This window comes from Grampus griseus (assembly GCF_964374135.1).
Source record: "Grampus griseus genome assembly, chromosome: 2".
Taxonomy (NCBI): Eukaryota; Metazoa; Chordata; class Mammalia; order Artiodactyla; family Delphinidae; genus Grampus; species Grampus griseus.
The window spans coordinates 5,579,960-5,601,626 of record NC_139018.1 but is presented as its reverse complement, the minus strand read 5'-3'; the positions used below and the strand labels follow the sequence as shown (position 1 = coordinate 5,601,626).

Genomic DNA, 21,667 nt, shown 5'->3' with positions numbered 1-21,667 from the left:
ACAGAAACTTTCATTTCTACAGCACACGTAGACATAAATGTTTTAATCTGCGAGTCCAACACCATTCCTATCCCAGGGATCACTGGAGAAGAGATGAGAAGCAGCAACCATTTTACTCGTTCAGACTAGAGTTTCATTTCAGACATTAAGTTACAACTTTGAATATATATAAGAGAGGGCAGACAGGAAGGGGTAGCAGAAGGAAAACACAGGCCGTTGGGGCCCAATAACAAGCTGTTCTGCGGCTCTCTGAGAACTTGGCTTTTCAAATTACTATCCTAGGCCCGAGAAAAACTCCTTAAAATGCTGGAACTTTTCCAAACTATCAATCACAGCAGCCCCAGCAACTAATGTGCTAAGATGAGACTGCATACATAGTAGACTCTGTATGGACACAATATATCAGGGTTCAAGTAAGTCTTGCCAAATTTTAAGGGTACAGAGGAAAGCTGCGTTTATTTTGCTATATTCTTAAGTTAAATTCATTCACTTAAAATGGTAAGAAAAACCTTTCCAAAATTATTTCTGGTTCCTTCAGTTTTGAAATAGCAGTAGGGTCATTTTGGAGAAAAAAATCGGGGAGGAAGAGGTTATCATCTACACACGGCAAAATTCAAACTTCTCAGTGTCCAGTTCTGCCAGTTCTGCCGAACGCATACAGCTGTTGTAACCACACCACAATCAAGCTCTGTGCAGATCCATCACTAAAGGGTTAACTCTTCGGAGGCTCTTAAAAGCAAAATTCACCTGTCAACATACTTTAAAAAGGATTTTTTCTTTCCAAACATCACCTCCTTCATTTGGAAATGCAAAACGTCACCTCCTTCATTTAGGATCCCAAGTGATCCTACACCAGTCAACACACGGCAGGGGTAAGCCCCCCCCTCCCCCGCCGCAAGTGGCGCCCAACGCTAATCGGCTCCTCCCCCGCCCACCCCCCCCCACCCCCGAGTAGACACTGGGGATAGAGGATACACAGTTGCATCGCCAGGCTGGAGCCACGAGGAGGAAGAGTTTGATGCTGGAATGACAAACTCCAAAGCACTGAATTCTTCTCCCTAGTAGGGCACGGAGCGTGGGGAAGATGGCCAGGGCGCGTGGGAAGAAACATGACCTATTTTCAACGACTGTTTTTATAACTGGAAATTGAGGGAGAGAAGCAGGGACTAGTCCCCGAGCACCCCCGAGGGCACCTGAGGTTTGGAGAGAGGAACATGAGAGCCACACCGTCCTCGCCTAAGCAGCCGAGTGACGACGGGAGGGAGGGAGGGAGAGAGGAAGGAAACGGGTGCGCGAGCCAGCCCCACGCAGAGCCGAGCCGACGAAAGCGAGAGGGACCGACCCCGGCCCCACCCGGTGGGTGCCGAGGGGCCGGGCGCTTCCTGCACCTGCTGCCACCTCTGGGCGGGCAGAGCGGGGAACGGAGCTACGGCCGCCGGGAAGGGACGCTGGGCAGCGGTGAGCGCGCCCCCGCCCCAGGAAGGCCGGAGGGCAGAGACCGTGCGGCGCCCTCCGACCTCGCCGGGCCCCCGGCACCCAGCCTTGCCCGCCGGGCCCCAGGGCGCACCCCGACCCCTGCACCCTAGGCCCAGAGCGGCCGGCGGGGCGCGGGCCGGACCACGGCCGAGGGGCGCCGGCCGGGGTTGGGGGCAGCCTCGCAGCACTCTGGGCGGTGGGGGGGGGGTTGCGACGCGAGTCTGCCCCGCGGGCCACGCGCGCGGAGGGGCCGCCGCCGGCACTCACCTGCCCGCTTGCCCCTTCGCGCAGCGGCGGCGGCGCCACACTCCGCCGGGACCCACAGTCCACCTCAACCAAGCCCCAGGCGGTGGCGGCGGCGGTTGCGGCCGGACAGGCGGGGGCGGGACCGCTGCCTGAGACGGCCCCGCCGCCGCGGCCCAACCCGGTTCCGCCCGCCCCAGGCCCCGCCCCCGAGCCGCCGCCGCCGCCGCCCATTGGCCCGCGGTTCAGTCGCATGGGCGCGGCACCGCCCCACCGCCCCCCGACCGTTCCGCTCGGGTTCCTGCCCAGCCATTGGGCCGGCGGGCTCCGGGGCCAGAGCGGCCTGCTCGGCCCCCGCCAGGTTCCGGGCCATAATTGGCTGGGCTGAGCCCATGCCCGGGCGTTAATTGGAAGACCGGCACCCCGAGCCCCGCCTCTCGCGCCCAAGTTCCGTTAGCAGGTTCGGTTGCTCCCGAATTCCCTCTCTCCGACGGGATGGGCCCTCTGGTGGGCTCTTCCTCCCTGACGCAGCGACCGCTGACCCGCGGGGCGGGGCCAGGAGAAGACTGGCGGCTCGTTCCACGTTTGAGAGCTCTACTTTCTTCTCATTGGTTGACAGGCGTCCCTCCGGTCGCTTATTTCTAGTCCCGGACGCAGCGCGATGACGTAGATTTCCCGACATTCCACGTCCAAGATGGCCGCAGTCAACAAGGAGAGACGTTGCTAAGGGGCTTGCCTGAGACGAGGGGTGAGTGACCGACGGACCGCGGGCAGCGCCACTCAAGTCCCGCGTACCTGGAGGTCGGGTTAGGGTATGGCCACCTGCCTCCATCCGCTGGCGGAGTCTCTCTTTCCGGCTTCCGCCTCCCTCCGCTACCCCCCGGGTGCAGATCGAAGTTAGCGGGCGACAGCGGGGCCGCGAGACGCGCTCCGGGAGAGGGTCTGAGGCGCAGGAGCGGGTCAGGGAGGCCGGCGCGGACCGTAGAGCAGGTAGCGACGCTCCAAGTGAAGGGCGGTTAGGGTTCGGGGACTTTCTGGAAGGTGGGGAGAAAGGGCAGGGGTCTTAGGCGCGCACACACTCAGCGGTCCAACCGAAGACTACCCACGTCTTTCCGGTTATTTCGCAGTGTGTTGGTCCCAACCTTGGTAACGCCTGAGACTTTGGGTATCGTTCCACATCTGGGGTACTCTGACTTCGGAATCTGAAGACCCGTGTAATAAGGGTGGGACTAGGAATGAGGAAAAGGCACTTCCGCGGTTAGTTTCGTTTTTGCCGACACATCACGCTTACCGACCCTCTCCTGGGTTGTTTGGTTTGTTACCAGAGGAATTGTTCTTTAGAAGGTTGAGGCGTAAGGCAAGAGGATATCTAAAAGCTCTCAGACTATTCCCCGCACAAAGCATGGTCGGTAGCGCTCCCGAAATTTGGCTTGCCAGTCAAACGGAGCTTTCGCTAAATCTTCTGACGTTAGGAACGGCTTCTCACAGCATTTAGTTGAAGATGGCCTGTTTTATGTTTTTAAGGTAAACTTGATAATGCTTGTGTATCTCTTGTGTATCGTTAAAGATACCTAGCACACTGCCTTGCAATTCTGGCGCTGGTTAAGGTTTGTATGAATGATGTTGCTAGAATGAAAGCTCCACGAAGGAGCTTTATATCCTCAGCACCTAGAGCACTGCCTGACAGATAGTAAACTGTCTTCATTGCTGAATGAATGGATGGATGATGGTAATAGTTGCGGTATTGATAGACATTTGGTTAAGATTCTTAGTGTTCTTAGATGCCTGCTTGTTAAATAATCTTGACTATGAATGTAATAGTTATCCAGGATTGCTTTGTTTTTTCAGAGTGACTACCGTTGGTGTCTAATTTTAGTTTTGTTTTTTTTACTTTTGTCTCCTTTTGATTATGTTTTGATGCTTTGTTGAGAAACATTAGTTGATTCTTGTATAAAGCATGTTAAACATTCCATTTTGAAAACGTAGTTTACACCAACAAGCAATAAAGAAACATTTTACTTGCTAATGAGATCGTTAACTCTTAAATGCCATTTCTAAAATTGAACGTCATAAAGAAAAACAATGGTCATAGTTTTGGCTTACAAAATAAATTGTTCGTTTCAGGAGATTATATTTGAAAGCAATGAGAGTTTGCTAAGTATCTAGAAGGAAAAATGTTTTGTTGTCTCTAAAACTAGGTCAAGACAAAATCAAGAAGGATTAAGTTCAAGGTAATTGAGGAGATTATAAAGAATATCTAATTGGATTACATCTAATTCTATTTTCAGGGTCAAATAAATGATATACCAAAATACATGCAGACAAGATTGTGAAATTATTGTTCATAGGTTTTGAGGAATCTTAAAAGTGCAGTTAATGATAGAACACTGGAGTCTGATAAATGTGTCAGTTTTTGCAGAGAGCAATTGGGTGGCTTTGGATGCTAGAGCTTATTAGTAATCTGTTTTAGAGTCTTGTTGGGACAACAAGAAGAGAGCTTCTAAGTACTTGGGAAAAAGGGCTCACACCCTCAGACCAACAGAGCTTCAGTTTAAGAAAACCAGGTGACACAAATCATGTTTTCTTTTGTTATAAGTTTACTAGACTGGTGGTGGATGGGGGATTGCTAGACATGAGTCTATTTAGATTTCCTTAGGGCACTGAACATAATCCCTCTTCCTATCCTAATAGACACAAGAGAGAAGTATACTGGGTAAGGTCTAGTTAGATGGATATATGTCCGTTCAAATTACCAAACCCCAAATGCTGATTAATGGGTTGATGTCAACCTGAAGAGAGGTCTTTAGCGATAAGTTGCAGGGCTCTGGCCTTGCCCTTACTCTGGTTTGCACTTTTTTTTTTTATTACCAACTTTAAATATATGAGGCATGCTTCTCAAATTAATAAATGCACTCAAAACCTGTAGTGATAGTTAGCCAGTATGTTAGATGGCACTCAGGATTCAAGAGTTCTTAAAGGCTGAAATTATAGACCAAAACTAACAAGATGTAAATTTGCCAGGAATTATTAAATTTATCAAAACTCAGTTGTGGGGCTTCCCTGGTGGCACAGTGGTTGAGAGTGTGCCTGCCGATGTAGGGGACATGGGTTCGTGACCCGGTCCGGGAAGATCCCACATGCCGCGGAGCGGCTGGGCCCGTGAGCCATGGCCGCTGAGCCTGTGCGTCCGGAGCCTGTGCTCCGCAACGGGAGAGGCCACAACAGTGAGAGGCCCGCGTACCACAAAAAAAAAGAAAAAAAGAATAGATATTTCTACTTAGTATTTCCCCGCTTTTCTTACTTAGATACTAACATAGCTGTGTATGCTTTCCTGCACCTTGCTGATCCTGGAAATTTCTTTATACAAGTACTTACAGATCTTTCTCAGTCTTTTTTAATAGCTACATGGTACGCATTTGTGTTAATGTACCATATTATTCAACCAGTGCCCCAATGGACTTTCACGTTGTTTACAGTTTTTGCTGTTATAAACAATACTTTGAATGATCTTGTGCGCTTGTTGTTTCATAATTGTGATCTTATTGTCAGAGTAAATACTTAGAAGTGGAATTGCTAAATCCAGGAGCAAATGTGTGTGTAATTTTGTTGGATATTGCCAAATTCCGAATCTCTGTGAGAGTGGTTCCGCTTTGTACTCCCACCAGCGACGTAAGAGATTACCTGCTTCTCCCTGGCCTTGCCAACAGAGTATATTGTCAAACTTTTGGACTTTTTGCCAATCTGATAGGTGAGAAAATATATCTAGTATGACATCTAACTCCCAGCTCTTCATACTCTTACTGAGCATCTGATTGGGAACTCTTCATACATACTGAGGCTTTAGTTAACCGGTCTCCCCCAGCCCCCACCCGTTGCCCAGTTCAGTCACACAGAGTGTAAATTAGTTCAAGAAGATTACTTTTCTCCAGGTAGTACTTAATTCTTCCTGTTGGAGGGAACGTTTCTCTTTAGAGCTCCCAGGTGCAAGGAGGAGAGCGGTCAGCCCTCCATGTCACCTTTCCCACCAGAAATGAGGCAGCACACAGGAGAAGTTAGGCTTCCAGATTAACTGATGGCCCTGGCCCAGAGCCTGGCTGCCGAACTGCTATTTTCTTGCTGAACCAGACCAACCTGGTTCTAGCTACCTCTTTTAGAACCCTTTTGCTGCCCTGTATGAAAATGTCTATTCTCTGATCCAGTTTACAAACAATTTCCATATTATAATGGCCTCTAGGTGAGAGTCCTTATTTTTTGTTTTCTTTTCTCAGCATACAGCTTTTAGAGAATCTCTTCATTCTGAATGAAAGAGAAGAGGATGAGAAAGCAAGAAAAATTTAAAGGAACTCCTTCTTTCCCTTGTGGACTACCTCCCTCCATCCTTTCTCCCCAGATCACTACACCCACACCCGATCTACATTGCTCAGTTCAGTGGCTTGTGCAGATATGAATTCATCCAGTCTGGTGGCTTTTCTAAGTGAAAGTACCTAAATGAAATCAAGTAAACTAAAAAAGGGAAAATTTTGACTGGATGCTGGATGGAAGAAATGGATAATTTTGGAGGATAAATCTTTTGGGGGGGTTAGGACCAACCTGGGTTTTACTGAAGAACAGAATCTAGACCAGCATAAGGGAGGTGGGCCTAGTGAAAAAAGGCAGAAGGAAATGAGACAGAAAAGCTCCTCCTTTTAAGCAATGAAATTTGGGATTTATCGTACTGTGAGTCACTTAAGTATTAAATTTGTGTTTGGAGGTACGCCTGGGCTTCTAACTACCAATCAGTAGTGCTTCTTCTATTGAAAAATTTTTATCAAGTACAAATCTGTGATCGTAGACTGTTTATAATGATTGGGATTATTTAACGTGAGGTATCCCTTTCCAACATTACTGCTTCTTCTCTTTCTTTTAGGATTCTAACATTTTCAGAAAGTCTGTTGGAAAGAACAAGTCTACTTCAATAAATGAAGGAGAATAAGGAAAATTCAAGCCCTTCAGTAACCTCAGCAAACCTGGACCACACAAAACCATGTTGGTACTGGGATAAAAAAGACTTGGCTCATACACCCTCTCAACTAGAAGGACTCGATCCGGCCACTGAGGCCCGCTACCGCCGAGAAGGGGCTCGGTTCATCTTTGATGTGGGCACACGTTTGGGACTGTATCCTGATTCTGGGACCTGTGATAGACAGACTCCCCACCAGCACCACAAATTAAATTAAATGCTATAGACAAAAGACCAAGTAGCATCCCTGACTAAAGCAGCTCTTAATTAGCTTTCTTATTTAAATGTTGCTTCAGATTTGCTTGGCTCTTCAGGGATTTTCTATTTCCTTTTTATCATTTAAATGTGTAGAATTAGCCTTTGAGCAGGTGGCCACCAGGATGGAAAATAGCACCCAGTGACCTCAGTTGAAGTATTTCTAAAGGATAGTGAAGCCCTGCCTTACTAAAGCATAGACTTCAGCTTGTACCAGAATTCCGACACCCGGAGATTCCCATTCGCCTGCTTTGCCACTGATAGTGTTTGCTTTCCCACTGCTCTTGTTGTTATTGTTTGTCTTTATTGTTTTTTCCACATTTAACTAAGACGTAACCTGTAAAAATTCTTGGCCAAAACCCTTAACCAGAACAACAGACACTATGATACCCTGGCAACTGGAATAATTTATTTTCATCGCTTCTATATGTTTCATTCCTTCAAGCAATTCCCAAGATATGTAAGTGTTTGAATTTTATTATAATTTTCTATCACATGTTATTATTTCCACACAGTTTAGTGGACAGATTGTAGTCTCTCTTTCTATTTTATTTTCCAGAAAGTATTTATTTTTGTATGGTACATATTATATATAAACAAAAACAGCCTAAAATTTGTTTTTTTCCCAATTAACTGTATTAAAGTATTTTTAAGTTTTTTATTTAGTCCAATATGAACCATAATCATATTGTACTTAGTGTGAAAATTTGCTTCCTTGTTACTTTTCCCAAGATAAAATTGGCCTTACAGTTGAGAGCCAACAAAGGCCAAGACTGCATAAGTTCTTTATACCATATCCGTTATTCTTCAGTTACTCCTTAAGACATGGACTGTCTTATGCTCTGTGGGAGAGTCTGCCTCAAGTAGCTTTCAGTCCAGGGTAGATGGTATGACAGGTACAAAACACACTGTAGAGAGTGAGGCCATAGGAGAGGTACAGAAGGAAGGCTGTAGCATTCGAGGGAGAGATTAACTACATCATAGAGGGATCGAGGAAAATTCTGGGGAGGAGGTGCCAGCACTGGGTTAAGCCTTGACTGTAAGTAGGACTTACCCGTGCTGAGATGGGACAGAGCAGCAGTCCTACAGAAAGCAGCGTGAGCCAAGGCCTGGCGGAGGCCTGCGCGGCAGCCAGGAGGCCTGTCGGCGGGAAGGGCATGCTGGGACCCTGGGTGCCAGGTAGACTGAACCAGACCATAGTGGGCCTTGAATGCCAGACTAGGGAACTGTGGCTTCAGTAGGTAAACTGAAGTGATGGAAGGGTTTCATGAAGAAGAAGAATTAGATGTAACAGGAAGTTAGTCTGCTGGGGGTCTTCCTTTTGCTAAGATTTTACTTAGTTTTGTACACATCTTCCTCATTAATTTGTGACGTTCTAGGGGAAGGAGACCGTGTCAGGATCCGCTTTGTACCCCGGCACAGGATCTCACTGATGTCTAACGTGGTCAGGATTCTGTGAAGGGAGGGGCATGTAGGAGAGACTGGAGCGAGCGGGCAAAGAAAAGCTGAAGGTAGAGCGGTGAGAAGATCGCAGTGGAGTAGGAACTGGACCAGGAGCCAGGCAGCGTGAGGAAGGAAAAAGAAAGCGTGGGCAGTGGTGTAGAGGCGAATTCCAGAGGACATGCATTTGGGTGCACCAGTCAGGGAGTCAGTGTCTTTAAGATTGCAATGTGAAAAGAAAATTTGTTTCTGTGACTTTTTTCCCTTTCTGGTGGCTACTTTGTTTACATGACATTTTATTCAGAAAACTAAATTTAAAATAATTTATGAAGCCAAATGGTGGGGCGGGTGGAATATTTGTATGTGACATTTCCTTCAAGATTTTAGAGTGTCCAGGTGTTTGCAAATGAGAAAGAAGCTGGCAGGAGAGTGAGGGAGCCCAGTTTGTTGTGAAGGCCCAAAATGCTTTTTCTGTTCTGTGTGAGCTTTGATAACAGGGTCTCAGGAGCTTTTGTCTCCCTTTTAGGTGACAGGAGCTTGTTGTCTCTTTCTGGCTGGGAAAGTAGAAGAAACACCAAAGAAATGTAAAGATATCATCAAAACAGCTCGGAGTTTATTAAATGATGTACAATTTGGCCAGTTTGGAGATGACCCAAAGGTAAGAGTCTTAACTTCCTGCCTTCAGGCCTTGATTCCTCACAACAGCATTATGATAGAGTTCCCTGTGTTGACAACGGCCGTGGCCCTGTATCTGCCAGTCCCCTGTGTCCCTAAGAGGACTTATGCAGAAGGTATTCTTCCTTGCTTCTGTGAGAAAGGAGGGAAGATAACGTAGCCTACACTTAGGTAGCATCTGCTAATGTGCCATGCTGGGTTGTGAGCCCGTTAGGGGCAGTAGCACATAGAACATGTGTGAGCAAAGTCCTCTCGTGGCCCTTAGCACTCCTAGGCCCAGAAGCAGTTTGGCTTCTTGGGTTCATCTCCAGCTGGCTTCTGGGAAGACAGAATGTACAGATGCTGGATGTACAAGTGTGTCTACGTGTGCTGTGTGTCTTTTGCTTCCCAAGAGTGGTGGAAGGTATTAACATTTGCAGACACCCAGGTTGATATACTATCCATCCTGTCCCTTCCCCACAACCCCTGCTAATGTCAGGAAATGATGGTAAAATAATTGTATACATGATTTTATTATGTTCTAAAGAGACCACTTTCGGGTCGGTGGCAGCTTTCCTCCTCCCCTGTTCTTGTCAAGGTCCCCCCATTGTAACCCTTATAGCACTTGCAAATTAGCCTTCATAATGTTTATCACAGCTCACAATTGGATAGATTTTAACCAGATAATCACACAAAGAACATTCCTCTTCTCAACTGTAGATCTGTGAGAGCTAAGACCCTGTCTGTTTTGCCTGATACCTAGTGCAGTGGCTAGATAGAGTAGGCATTCAACAGGTACTTGTTGAATAAATGACAAACTAAGGATGTGGGGAGAAACTCAGAATCACAGTTAAAGCAAAACTAAGCCAGACGATGCCGTTCAGCACGTCCACAGCCCTGTTTTTCCTAGTCAGCTGGTACTGCCTCCCACGGTAGTCGGCCTCCCCCACCCAGCAGAATCTGTGTGTGTGTCTGCAACGTGTGTGCCTTCCAGGAGGTAACAGGCCCAGAATGCTTTTGCACATACTGTGGTCGTGATTTGTAAGTAATGTCAGTGTGGATAACTCTGTCCCTTGAACTTATTTTATAAATCCATTCACCTGTTTATAAAAATGTGAGCCCATGAGGAATTCATACTAACAGTGGTCAAAAATGTACTTTTATAAAAGTAACGTAGCATCAGATAATGTTTCCAGTGCCTGTGGGTTTTTGATTTTCACACAGCAGGGAGACAGTTGTAGGAATGTGTTGTGCTTTAGTCAGGTCTTGGTCACAGGGGCAGAGGGACCTTGTGGCTGATGAGCTGTGGTTACGCAGAAGGAGTCGCAAAGATCTGGAAGCACCGCAGGGCAAGGGCACGTGGCAGCAGCTGGCGTGTTCTGTCCAGGACGCCTTTGGAGGAGTCCCCTTCTGCTTTCAGCCTTTACCCACTGTACCAACACATCAGGAAACCGAGATCCCGGCCAGGCACAGTGAGGCAGAAGTTCTGCAGCTCCAGGGCCCAGAAGTCAGGAAGAGGGCAACAGCCATGCTAATGAGGCTTTTAAGCCAGGCCAGCCTGACTCAGGTGGGCAGAGGGGCTTTGCAGCCTGCCCTCCCCTCTCTCATGTGCAGTCTCCCCAGGCATGACTGGGTGTCGGGGCCAAAGGAAGGAACCCAGGATCTGGGAGCGGTGAGGACATTGTGGAAGACATTTTCCTCGCCGGAGAGGAGAGGAGGGAAGTTTGGGGGGAGGCGGCAATGTAAACAATTAGAAAAAATACGGTCCTGAATCATGTGCAACTTTTTTGTCTTACTTAGCTTTGCCCTAACTCTGTGGTTTCTCCCTGTTACATTAATTTCTCGTGTGTTCAACAAATATTTGTTCCAGGCTCTGCATTAGGCACTAGACATGAACAGGTGGCAAAGCAGGCCTGGCTTTTGCTCTCATGGATTTTACAGTCGAGTGGTGGGACAGATTTTAATCAAATATTCAGATAGCCAGCTACCTGATTATGAGTTGTGATAAATGCTATAAAAGTTATTGAAAGGTGCGGTGAGGGCATTCGATCTGGGAACCTAGACAGGTGCTCCAGACAGGAAGTGTGGGGCTGAGGGAAAGTTCCCTGAGGAATCATGTTGGCACACAGACCTATAATTATTCCATTAATTGAGTATTTGAAACACAAAGGGAGGCCAGGCCTTGGGCTGTCTCGTAATACTATATGGGCTACAGTCTGGACACTTGGTAAAAGATTGTTTCTAAATTTAAGGGATATGTTGAAACTTCTGGAAAACAGGTGGTAACAAAAGTGGGGTGGGGGGACAGTGATAGTGGGATTTTTTTTGATACTGTGTGAAAACCTTAAGATTTTAAGACGCTTTCCTGAGAGAACACTTGGGAAACAAGGGTGGAAAGACATTCACCTTGCCCTGCCATTTGGAATAACACTCATGGTAGAATCATCTCTACATTCTGTGAAGTGTGGTGCCATACTTTAACCTGAAAGCCAGTTATCTACGTGGCTTCTCTTCCCAGAGTTAACGGGTTTATGCAGCTGTTAATGATGAGATTGTCAGTCTCTCCAAGGCCCTTTCTTCTTCGACTCAAACAAGTGATTGTAATTGTTCTTGCCACACAGAGCATCTTAATTGTATTTTACAATCAAGTAAAATGATAAGTGCTCGGACAGTCAGGCTCTACAGAGGTTGAATTCAAGAAGTTGTTTATGGACACTAGAAAGCATAATAAAAGAAGAGATTCCATTTACAGTAGCAGCAGTAAAATAATATATCCAGGAATAAACCTTATAATAAATTTGTGGAAACCACGTTGGGGCGGGGAGGCTTTAAAACTACTGAAGGACTGAAAAGAGGATTTTCATAAATAAATTTTTGATAGAAGATTCAGTGTAGTTTAAAATGCCCATTTCCCTAAATTATTCTGTAAATTCAGTGAGTTCCCAATCAGAACATCAGTAGCTTTCATTTTTCCTAGAATGATACTAAATAAAATGATATTAAAATGCAGGTGGTGGGGGGAACATGGCTAAAACAAGAAAGGTTTTTAAAAGAGGAATAATCATTGAACTGTCCCTTCCAAATGTTAAATCTCTGATCCTGGTACAGAAGTAGACAAACAGAGCAGTGAACAGAAAAGATTGTGTGTGTATGCGCACGTGTGTGTGTGTGTATAGACAGTTCAGGATGTGGCTTAATAGAAGAGAAAATGATAATTTACTTAGTAAATGACATTGGGGTACCTTGTTTCAGGTAGGTGAATGATTAAAACACAAAAATGATGTTCCCCCATTCTCTCTCTCTTTCTCTCTCTCTTTCTCTCTCTCTCTCTCTCTCTCACACACACACAGACACACACACACAAAATTCACTGTCCAGGTTTGCATGAAGCTGCCACTGTCATAATCTTTCTTGCTTAAAATTTTCAATGTAAATGCCTGGAAGATTGCATTTTTTTAATGGAGGTCTGGAAGGAAACTAAAGTATCTGTAAAGTAAAGGTCTATTTTGTAAAGGGGGCTCATCTGTATGGAAAATAATAACATTTCTAAGAATGTTTACTTTGTTTCAAGTAGGTTTTAAAAATTAACTGATTGTTTTGTCTTCCTACTTTTAGTTCTTTTCAGAATTTATCATTGTCTGTGAGCATGTTAAAGGCCTGAGTGGGAGAGAGGAGAAAAGGAATGAAAAATAGTTGCTAAAATATAACTTGAAGAGAGAATAAAAGGAAAGCTCACTTTTTTAATGCTGTTTCTGACGTGTGATTGAAATTACTGTCTCAACATTTGTTATTTCATTTTTAGGAAGAAGTAATGGTTCTGGAGAGAATCTTACTACAGACCATAAAGTTTGATTTACAGGTGGAACATCCGTACCAATTCCTACTCAAGTATGCGAAACAGCTCAAAGGTAAGAAAAAAAAGTTAAGAGAACTTTTTCATTCTGAAATCAGATCTTTATAATAATTTGATGATACTCAGATTACGCTTCTCAAAAGAGGACAGCAGAAAGTTCAGTGTGTGAAGTACCTAGGCCATAGCTTGCCAGACAATTCAATATTATAGCTGTTAACGCTGTTTCCTTTTATGTATAAACAGATTCTGTCATCCAGTTGCCAAGTGATATGAGGCAGGAAAATGAGTAAGGATTTTTTAAATAGCCTAATAAAATCAGGCTTGGAGCCAGGTTTCCCATAAATGGTGGTTCAGTGTAGGTCATGCAGAAAGAGAACAGAGGTGGGACTTGGGCCTGCTCATTTGTCCTTGTTTCCCAGGCCGAAGCTCTTTGCTGTGTATTGGGGGTGGTGCTAAGCACACAGTAGGCTTTAAATAAGTACTTGCTGCTTCTCATTCATTCTTCTTTTTTTTTTTTCCTTTCTATTACTAATTTGCCTTTTCTTCCCCGTTTCTAGGTGATAAAAACAAAATTCAAAAGTTGGTTCAAATGGCTTGGACATTCGTAAACGACAGGTACATGGGTTCAAATGTTGGTTTAATTATGGTGTTTTAAAATAGGTAGGGACTTTACGTGTCATCTAATCCAAACCCCTTATTTTGTAGTCAGGAAACTGACTTGCCCCAGCTTAAGGAGCCAGTTAACGGCAGACTTGGAGTTAAAGTCCAGGTCACCCGCTTCCCGGCAGAGGGGATACCCTGCCACATCACGGTGGTATAGGATGCTGAAATCTTATCACCGGTTTGAAACATAAGTCCTAAACAATACACCAGAGAATTTTGACAAGTATATACTTAAATCCATTTCATTTTGCAAAATTGCAAACTATATATTTGCAACTTTATACTTCCTTTTAGTGGTTTTAGAGCCTTGATGTTCTTGGAGCTGAGAGATCTAAGGAGGTGCTGGATAGGGAACAGAATGCCCGCGAGTTGCCATCATGTAAGGAGATGGTTCAGTGCTAGGGTTCCAGCTGTTTGAAGAACTTAAGCATTTTCATTTGTATTTCATGACATAGCAATTTTTTTTTTTTTTTGTGGTACACGGGCCTCTCACTGTTGTGACCTCTCCCGTTGCGGAGCACAGGCTCCGGACGCACAGGCCCAGCGGCCATGGCTCATGGGCCCAGCCACTCCGTGGCATGTGGGATCTTCCTGGACCGGGGCACAAACCCGCGTCCCCTGCATTGGCAGGCGGACTCTCAACCACTGCGCCACCAGGGAAGCCCAACATAGCAACTTTTGAATGTGCTGGAATTCTGATTTTTTGAGGAACAAATTAGTAGCTATAGTTAAAGTAACTTATCTCGGTACATTTAGAAGACTAAAAACTTGCTTCTTTATAATACTTTATTTGATCATGTATAGGGAAAAATAAGCAAACTGACATTTAGATATGGCATCTAATCTCCATGCATTGGGTTAATCATAAACGTTTGCTCATCCGAGTCAAGTCACCTCTTTTTCTTGTTGAACTAGTCTCTGCACGACCTTGTCACTACAGTGGGAACCAGAGATCATAGCAGTGGCAGTGATGTATCTTGCGGGACGTTTGTGCAAATTTGAAATACAGGAATGGACCTCCAAACCCATGTACCGGAGATGGTGGGAGCAGTTTGTGCAAGACGTCCCTGTGGATGTTTTGGAAGGTACAGGGCGTGCTGAGCTTTCTGCAGGGTGTTCCACATTAGATCATTCTTCCCTGTGAGGAAGAATGAGTCCCGAGAATGGATTCTCCCAAACAAGTCCATGCAAACTATTCTTTAATTAAATTCTCTAATGTAATGTTCATTCTATCCAAACACATAGTTTTGGTGAACTAAAAATGCACACCAGTGCTGTGCACACCAGGGATTGGTGAATTACAAATATGACAGCCACATATTGGCCCTTGTAGGGGAATCGCACCTGCAAGGGAAATGGGAGTATGTTTTTTTCTAGGTAGAATTTTATTTAAAATATCAATTTGTGGCAAATGTAATTGTTTCCTATCATTTAGACATCTGCCACCAAATCCTGGATCTTTACTCACAAGGGAAACAACAGATGCCTCATCACACGCCCCATCAGCTGCAGCAGCCCCCACCTCTCCAGCCCACACCGCAAGCACCACAAGTGCCACAGTCACAGCCGGCTCAAGGCTCCGAGCTGCCCCAGCCCCCGCAGAAGGACTCGCAGCAGCCAGCCCAGCCGCAGCCACCACCACCGGCCCAGCAGCCCAAGAAACCGTCCCCGCAGCCTAGTCCCCCCCGGCAGGCGAAGCGCGCCGTGGTGAGTGCTCCAGGTTGGCACTGGGTGCGTCCGGCTTCCTGTGGCGACACCCCACCTGTGTGTGTTCCCCTTTCTGAGGCAGCACACGGAACACCAAAAGCAGGGAGTGACACGATCCACCTCCCTGTCTGCCTGTATGGCCACAGGCAGCCTGACAGCTGGCGTGGTCAGAGGAGAGGTACCTTTTGGAGCCAGGACGGCTCTGTCCTCCTCCAGCTGCTGCTGCCTGTGTCAGGGCCCCAAAATGTGCCCGGGTGTAGTTTCCACATCTGCACACTGACTGCCGGAATAGGTGTCTCCCATGTCTTTAAACTTGTAAAAGTTTCTCCCCATGGTAGCAGCCGCGCCAGTGGAGGAAGCCGTACGTTGTGACACAGACCCCAAGGAAGCCCCACGGGATAGGGGCGGTCAGCAAGCACCCTCACCACGGTTAAGACAGCTCGATGGAGGGCATGAAACTTAGTGCTCAGAACTCACTAGTCAGAAAAGTTAGTAATTCTGCCTGCTGTCTGATTTGAAAGGGGAAGAGGAAGGAGGCAGAAATGATCTGTTAGGTGCCATGGTTTGCTCTGCAAGTTCAAGCCAAAATTAATTTTTGTCTGAGTCCACGTTCTGGCTATGATTCTGTTCAGTGCCTGAATAATCAGTTTTTCCTCACTGCATCTAGGGCCTTGGTTAACAGTTGTGTATTTTCTTTTGTAACAGGTTGTTTCTCCCAAAGAAGAGAGCAAAGCATCAGGTAATTTTATGTTCTCGTGTTTCGGTTTTTAGTTTTATATGTTGTTTATCAAGACTTTAAATTCTTAGTCAAAAGTTGTTTCCTTTCAGATTTAGATTGGCCTTAAAATTTAACGTTAGAGCCCATCAAAAACTTTACGCTAGCTGCGTTGTCTTCTCTGTGTATTCCCTGACTGTATATTTTTGGATTGTACTTTAACAGTATCAATACAGAAAAAAAAAATTAGTGGCAATAAAAATGTGCTTGGTAACATAAGTCATCCCTCGGTATCCACGGGGAATTGGCTCTAGGACCCGCCTTGGATGCCAGAACTCGCAGATGCTTGGGTTTCGTAGTCCACCCTCCCTGTCCACGGATGCGAAGGGCCGACTGTATATCAAAATATAATTAGGAAAGTAGGCGAACTGCTGCAGCAACATTTATTTTTGGAGGTTAGTTAAGCCCACCATAGTCGACAGAGTGAAGGGCCCCGGGCACCCCCAGACTGAGCACCAAGCAGCAGAGCGATGGGTAGAAAGGATCGGAGCCGCAGTAGGCGTGCTGCCCTGCTGCTTACGGGGGCAGGCTTCTTTTAAACACGTTTTTTCCCCTATATTTGTGGAGCCCAGAGTTGATTAACTTGTTTCTGTATTGGAAACTAACAAAGTGTGAGCAAAACCTGAAAGATCACAGAGGAGAAAACCAGAAGTGTTTTGTCTCCGGGTCAGCCTGTAGTACTGAACCCTGTGCTGGCACAGACCATGTTTACTCATTTCTGTTTCTCTGTCACTTAGTTCCAGGGTAGGAACCCAGTGAATTATTTATTGAACTATTGTGAGATCTTCAAGTTACAGTAAAGCTCCTTTTTCTCAGGATCTTTGTGGGGATGATGAGTTCATTACAGGGGAGTTTTTTTAGCTCCAGATGGGCAAACAGTAAGTGCGAGACACAGAAGAGGGGGCTGCACTCCGTGCCGCATGGATGTTGGGTCAGCTGAGCTGGCGCTGTGTCTTCAAGAGGCAGAAAGGAGCCCGGGTGGCCTTGGAGGGGGACTTGCCTTGAGCAACAAGGGCTGACAGGGTGGAGCCTTCAGGCAGAGGAGCAGAGTGAACAGTGGGGTGGAGAATTTGGGAGATAACAGAGAGGGGAGTCTTACTGGACTGTGAAGGGTTAAAAAGGAGTAGCTTTTGCTAGGACTGAAAATGTGCTAGAAGCAGGTGGTTGCGCCCGCCTGGTGGAGGGTGGATTCTGCATAGGCAGGGGAGCCAGTGGAGGCGTTTGAGCAGGAGAATGGCACGGTCTGAGTTCACTGTAGAGAGAGTTCCCCTGGCAGCAGTAATGGCAAGAGGGTGGGGAATGGGGAGGAGCCTGCGAGCCCCAGAGTGAGACGTGGTGTCGGGGGTGCCTTGGGGCCTGGAAGCAGGACCCCACTGTGCTCTGGGTTGCAGAGGGCTGGTGAGCGCTTGACATGTGGCCTACTCCAAAAACACCACGTGCCCTCAGTGCAGAAGACACACGGATCTCTAAGAGTTAGAGAAAAGAACATTAAAAATCTCATTAATAAAATTCTACATTGATTCCACATTAAGATGACAAAATTCTTGATAATACCAGGTTGAATCAAAGACCGAATTAAAATTAATTTCACCTCTTTGTACTTTTCAGCGTGGCTACTAGAAGATGTAAAATTGCCTGTGTGGCTCTCCTTATATTTCTGTCGGACAGCACTGACCTAGATGACCTCAGCTCAGCCGTCTGTGGGAGGGGCTGGAGGGGGGCGCCTGCGTGAGAGGGGTGGGCTGCTCGGTCTCGGGACAGGGCCCAGGAGCCTGCTCCACGGTTTGGGAGGAGAGGTGGAAGGCAGAGGCGTAGATCTGCAGCTCCTCTGCCTAGAGACGGGGGATTTGGTCTCTGAGGAAGAGAATAGAGAGAGGGATGTCCCTGGACCTTGAACCCAGCCCGTGTCTGGGACACAGGAAGCCAAGAACGTTGAGCAGTGCCAGAGCAGAAGCAGAGCAGAGCAGCGTACGAGCCAGAATAAAGTGAGTTTCAGGAAGAAAGAACCAAACCATGCAAGCGAAAAGATGGCATTCTTTTCTGGTAGTGTGCGCGCACCCTGTACCGTCACAAACGGAAGGTGCTGGATGTGGCGTAGCCTGTCTTGGCGACTTAGGATTGTCAGTGAGGATGCTGGTTACATGCAGCCGCTCAACCCTAAAGGATGGGCTCTGTCCTCTGCCCCAAGCGGTCCCAACGACCTTGCTTTTCTGTCCATTCGCCAGCCTCCAGGTCTCTACCGACGCCAGTTCAGGTGTGCTGCTATAACTAGGAGTAAACATTTGTGAGAGAGAAAACAAACTTAAGTGTGCCTAGACAAGAGATAAAAGGTGCCGGCTTCTCCTGGGAGCACTTGGGGCCTTTCTCGGTGCTCTGTGTGTTAGTGAGGACCCTGACGGGTACCCCTTGGTAACTGAGATGCAGTCTGCTGCTCTCATGTCATTGGAGGGCTCGTCTTAAGTGGTCAGGAGGAAGTTGGGCAGAGGTGGAAAATGGGCTGGCGGACTGTAAGAAGCGAGAGGGTTTTTACTTTTGGAAGGAGGTGAGAGGCGTGGGGTGGCAGGAGCTGGAGGGGGGATGTATTTGTTTCATTTGTTTTGTTCTTTTAAAAGGATGGTTTAGCTGGTGCCTTCCTCAGCTTCCCTTCAAGCCTTGGTCATATCAGCCTTTTCCCCCAGAAAATTCCTTAACAGTGCATTTTTCTTTTTCTCCTCTCTCGCTCTCTCTGACATACTTACTGTATATGAAGAGTAGCTTTTTAATCTACTTTTTCTTTTCAGAACCACCACCACCTAAAATTCCCAAAATTGAGCCCCCTCACCCTCCATTGCCTCCAGCCCATCCACCTCCAGGTAAGTGTTGCCTGCAGGCAGCTGGGAGGGCCAGCTTTTCTCGCTGCCTTTTTGAAGGGCACACTTGGGAAATCCTGGGGAGGATTTATAGAAGAACTTCAGAAATTTAGAGAGACGTTAATGACCTAGGATTTTTCAAAAAATTGGTTTTTTTACAACCAGATAGCTTGAGGATGTGAATTCTAAGTATATCTGAATATTCTCTGACCTCTCGCATCCAGAAATGGTGGAGGATAAATGACTTTAGAATCAGTTTTAGGAAAGCAAAGCCCTGCAACTTAGGAACATTGTCGAGATCTGGGCAGATCGCTGTCGACCTTAGACTCCAGGCTCTCGCGTCGGCTTCCCGTTGGCAGGGCGTCTCCTCAGTACCCTTTGGAGAGTAAGCAGTTGTTCATGGAGTCATGTGGAGAATAGAGTGAAAAGGCCTTCACAGGCACACAGTGAACTGGGACGCTTCCTCAGCGGCATTAAAAATAGAGGAGAAAGGTTGTAAAGAACTTTCATTCTTCAGCTATGGCGACACTTTGGAAGGTGAAGTGTCCAACTAGAGAAGGCAGGAGTTAGGGTGTGTGTGCCAGAAGGTGGGAGATACTCCAGCGACTTCTGAGCTTCTGGGGGCTTCAGCTCTTCCAGTCAGCTGCTGGCCGCCAGGGAGCCGGGGCGGGGAGCGGTGCCCCCGCCACACAGGGCACGGGCCAGAATGCCGCTCACGTGGGTCGTTGGGGTGTCAGAGGCCGTCCCGGCGTGTGTTTAACGCCACGTCACTCGTGTGACCACCTCTCAGGCGTCCTGCCAAATGCCAGTGCCGCCCGCAGACGGTGCTGCATCCTGGCCCTGGGCTCACAGCCTCTGGAGGCAAGACGGGCAGAAAGAAGGGGCCCCGCGCACGTTTGTACTAGAAAGAGGGCTGGGGGTCTGGGCGGAAGGGACTCCATGCGCCCCCGGGACTGCCCGTGCCTGGTGCGCTGGGGAGCGGGGAGGGAACACCCAGAGTGGCTGGAGGTGAGGTGCAGGGCCTGCGTGACAGCACATGAGCCGCTGGCTTCGGGACACGGGCGCAGGCTGTGCTGTCTGGCCACAAAGGTGACAGCTGCTTGCCGCTCCTCTGGAAGACGGCCCACGGTGCTGTGACAGGGCCAGGAACCCCCGGGGTGGCCGTGAGCTGTTGGGGTTGCGGGGGGGCTTCCCTGCCCCGAGGGAGTTGGTGGATCCCCCCCTACACGCGCAGCCCCCAGGGGCGCCCTGCCGGGAGCCGTTCCAGAGCTGGCAGTGGCCTGTCTCCCTTCTGCAGACCGGAAGCCACCCCTTGCAGCCGCCTTGGGCGAGGCTGAGCCGCCAGGCCCCGTGGAAGCCGGCGACCTCCCCAAAGTCCAGATCCCCCCTCCGGCCCACCCGGCCCCGGTGCACCAGCCTCCACCACTGCCGCACCGGCCCCCGCCCCCGCCGCCCTCCAGCTACATCACCGGCATGTCTACCAGCAGCTCCTACATGTCCGGAGAGGGCTACCAGAGCCTCCAGTCCATGATGAAGACCGAGGGCCCCTCCTACGGGGCTCTGCCCCCCGCCTACGGCCCGCCGGCTCACCTGCCCTATCACCCCCACGTCTACCCCCCGAACCCGCCCCCGCCGCCCGTGCCACCGCCGCCAGCCTCCTTCCCGCCACCCGCCATCCCTCCCCCCGCCCCTGGCTACCCGCCCCCCCCGCCCACCTACAACCCCAATTTCCCGCCGCCACCCCCCCGCATGCCGCCCACCCACGCAGTGCCCCCTCACCCTCCTCCAGGCCTGGGCCTGCCACCGGCTAGCTACCCGCCTCCAGCTGTGCCCCCTGGAGGGCAGCCGCCTGTGCCCCCACCCATCCCGCCACCTGGCATGCCTCCAGTCGGGGGGCTGGGGCGGGCAGCCTGGATGAGGTAACCTGGCGCCCTTCTTTCTTCCTTTGTTTTTTAAAGAAAAGTTTTTCTAATTAACTTGAAAAGTAGTTTAAGTGGGTAAGCCGCAGGGTACCTTGTATAATGCTACACAGTTGTAGTATGGGAAGAAATGGACCGGACCCCCAAGGTGAAATTGGGGTGGTCCTCCACATCTGGGGAGTGGGGACAGCAGCTCTCACTGGAGCCCAGGCAGAGCCGGTTGTGACCCGACTGTGCGTTTGGTCTCAACCAGCGTCGTCCGCGAGTCCTGCGCTGAGTTACTTTACACTAGTGAGAATGTTAACCAGCCATATTGGCTCAATAAATAGCTTCAGTAAGGAGTGAATTTCCTTCTAGAAATCAGTGCCTATTTTTCCTGGAAACTCCATTTTAAATAGTCCGGTTCCATCTGAAGTCAAGCTGTTGTCATTGCTGTCATTCCATGATGTTCTCTCGCATGACACGTGTAGGTCAATTGAACCACATTTTTGATTTAGAGATACTTACATCCTTTGCGTTTAAGTTATTTTGAAGGGGTTGACTTGCTGGATGGCTCTATTCTTTTTCCTCCAGGAAGAAGGGGAGAAATGTACTTGGAAGTAATGTATGTTTACATCAATTTGCAAATTCCCGTACATAGAGATATATTTTTTAAGTGTGAATGTAACAACATACTGTGAATTCCATCTTGGTTACAAATGAGACTCCTTCAGTCAGTTACCCAAATAAAATCAGTTCTGAAATGACGCCTTTGTTTGTTACGGGCACGAGGTGGGGCTCCAAGCCTTAGCAGCCCCTGGGTTTGCAGCCCAGAAGCAGATGTTCTCCTTCTGG

The 21,667-nt window shown here is 48.0% G+C and overlaps 2 protein-coding genes across 4 annotated transcripts in view; one reads left to right on the top strand and one right to left on the bottom strand.

Annotated features, from left to right (window-relative positions):
• SETD3 (SET domain containing 3, actin N3(tau)-histidine methyltransferase) overlaps positions 1-1,870 on the bottom strand; it is a 68,962-nt gene extending 67,092 nt beyond the window's left edge. For both annotated transcript variants that reach the window (XM_082681953.1, XM_082681954.1), the window contains exon 1: positions 1,744-1,870. The gene's annotated coding sequence lies outside the window, so the exon portion shown is untranslated. The remainder of the gene's footprint in view (positions 1-1,743) is intronic.
• A 531-nt stretch (positions 1,871-2,401) lies between these two features.
• On the top strand, positions 2,402-21,576 carry CCNK (cyclin K). 2 transcript variants are annotated; one of them, XM_082649593.1, is made up of 11 exons: positions 2,402-2,467; positions 6,626-6,874; positions 7,352-7,433; positions 8,940-9,071; positions 12,870-12,975; positions 13,478-13,535; positions 14,499-14,668; positions 15,019-15,290; positions 15,996-16,029; positions 18,846-18,917; positions 20,212-21,576. In XM_082649593.1, exons 2-11 carry the CDS (start codon positions 6,678-6,680, stop codon positions 20,835-20,837), a joined length of 1,749 nt encoding a protein of 582 aa, XP_082505719.1. In that variant the 5' UTR covers positions 2,402-2,467; positions 6,626-6,677; the 3' UTR covers positions 20,838-21,576. The 2 variants fall into 2 exon arrangements, with proteins under 2 accessions (XP_082505719.1, XP_082505720.1); XM_082649594.1 differs by having other exon boundaries at positions 2,429-2,531.
• Positions 21,577-21,667: the final 91 nt, after the last annotated feature.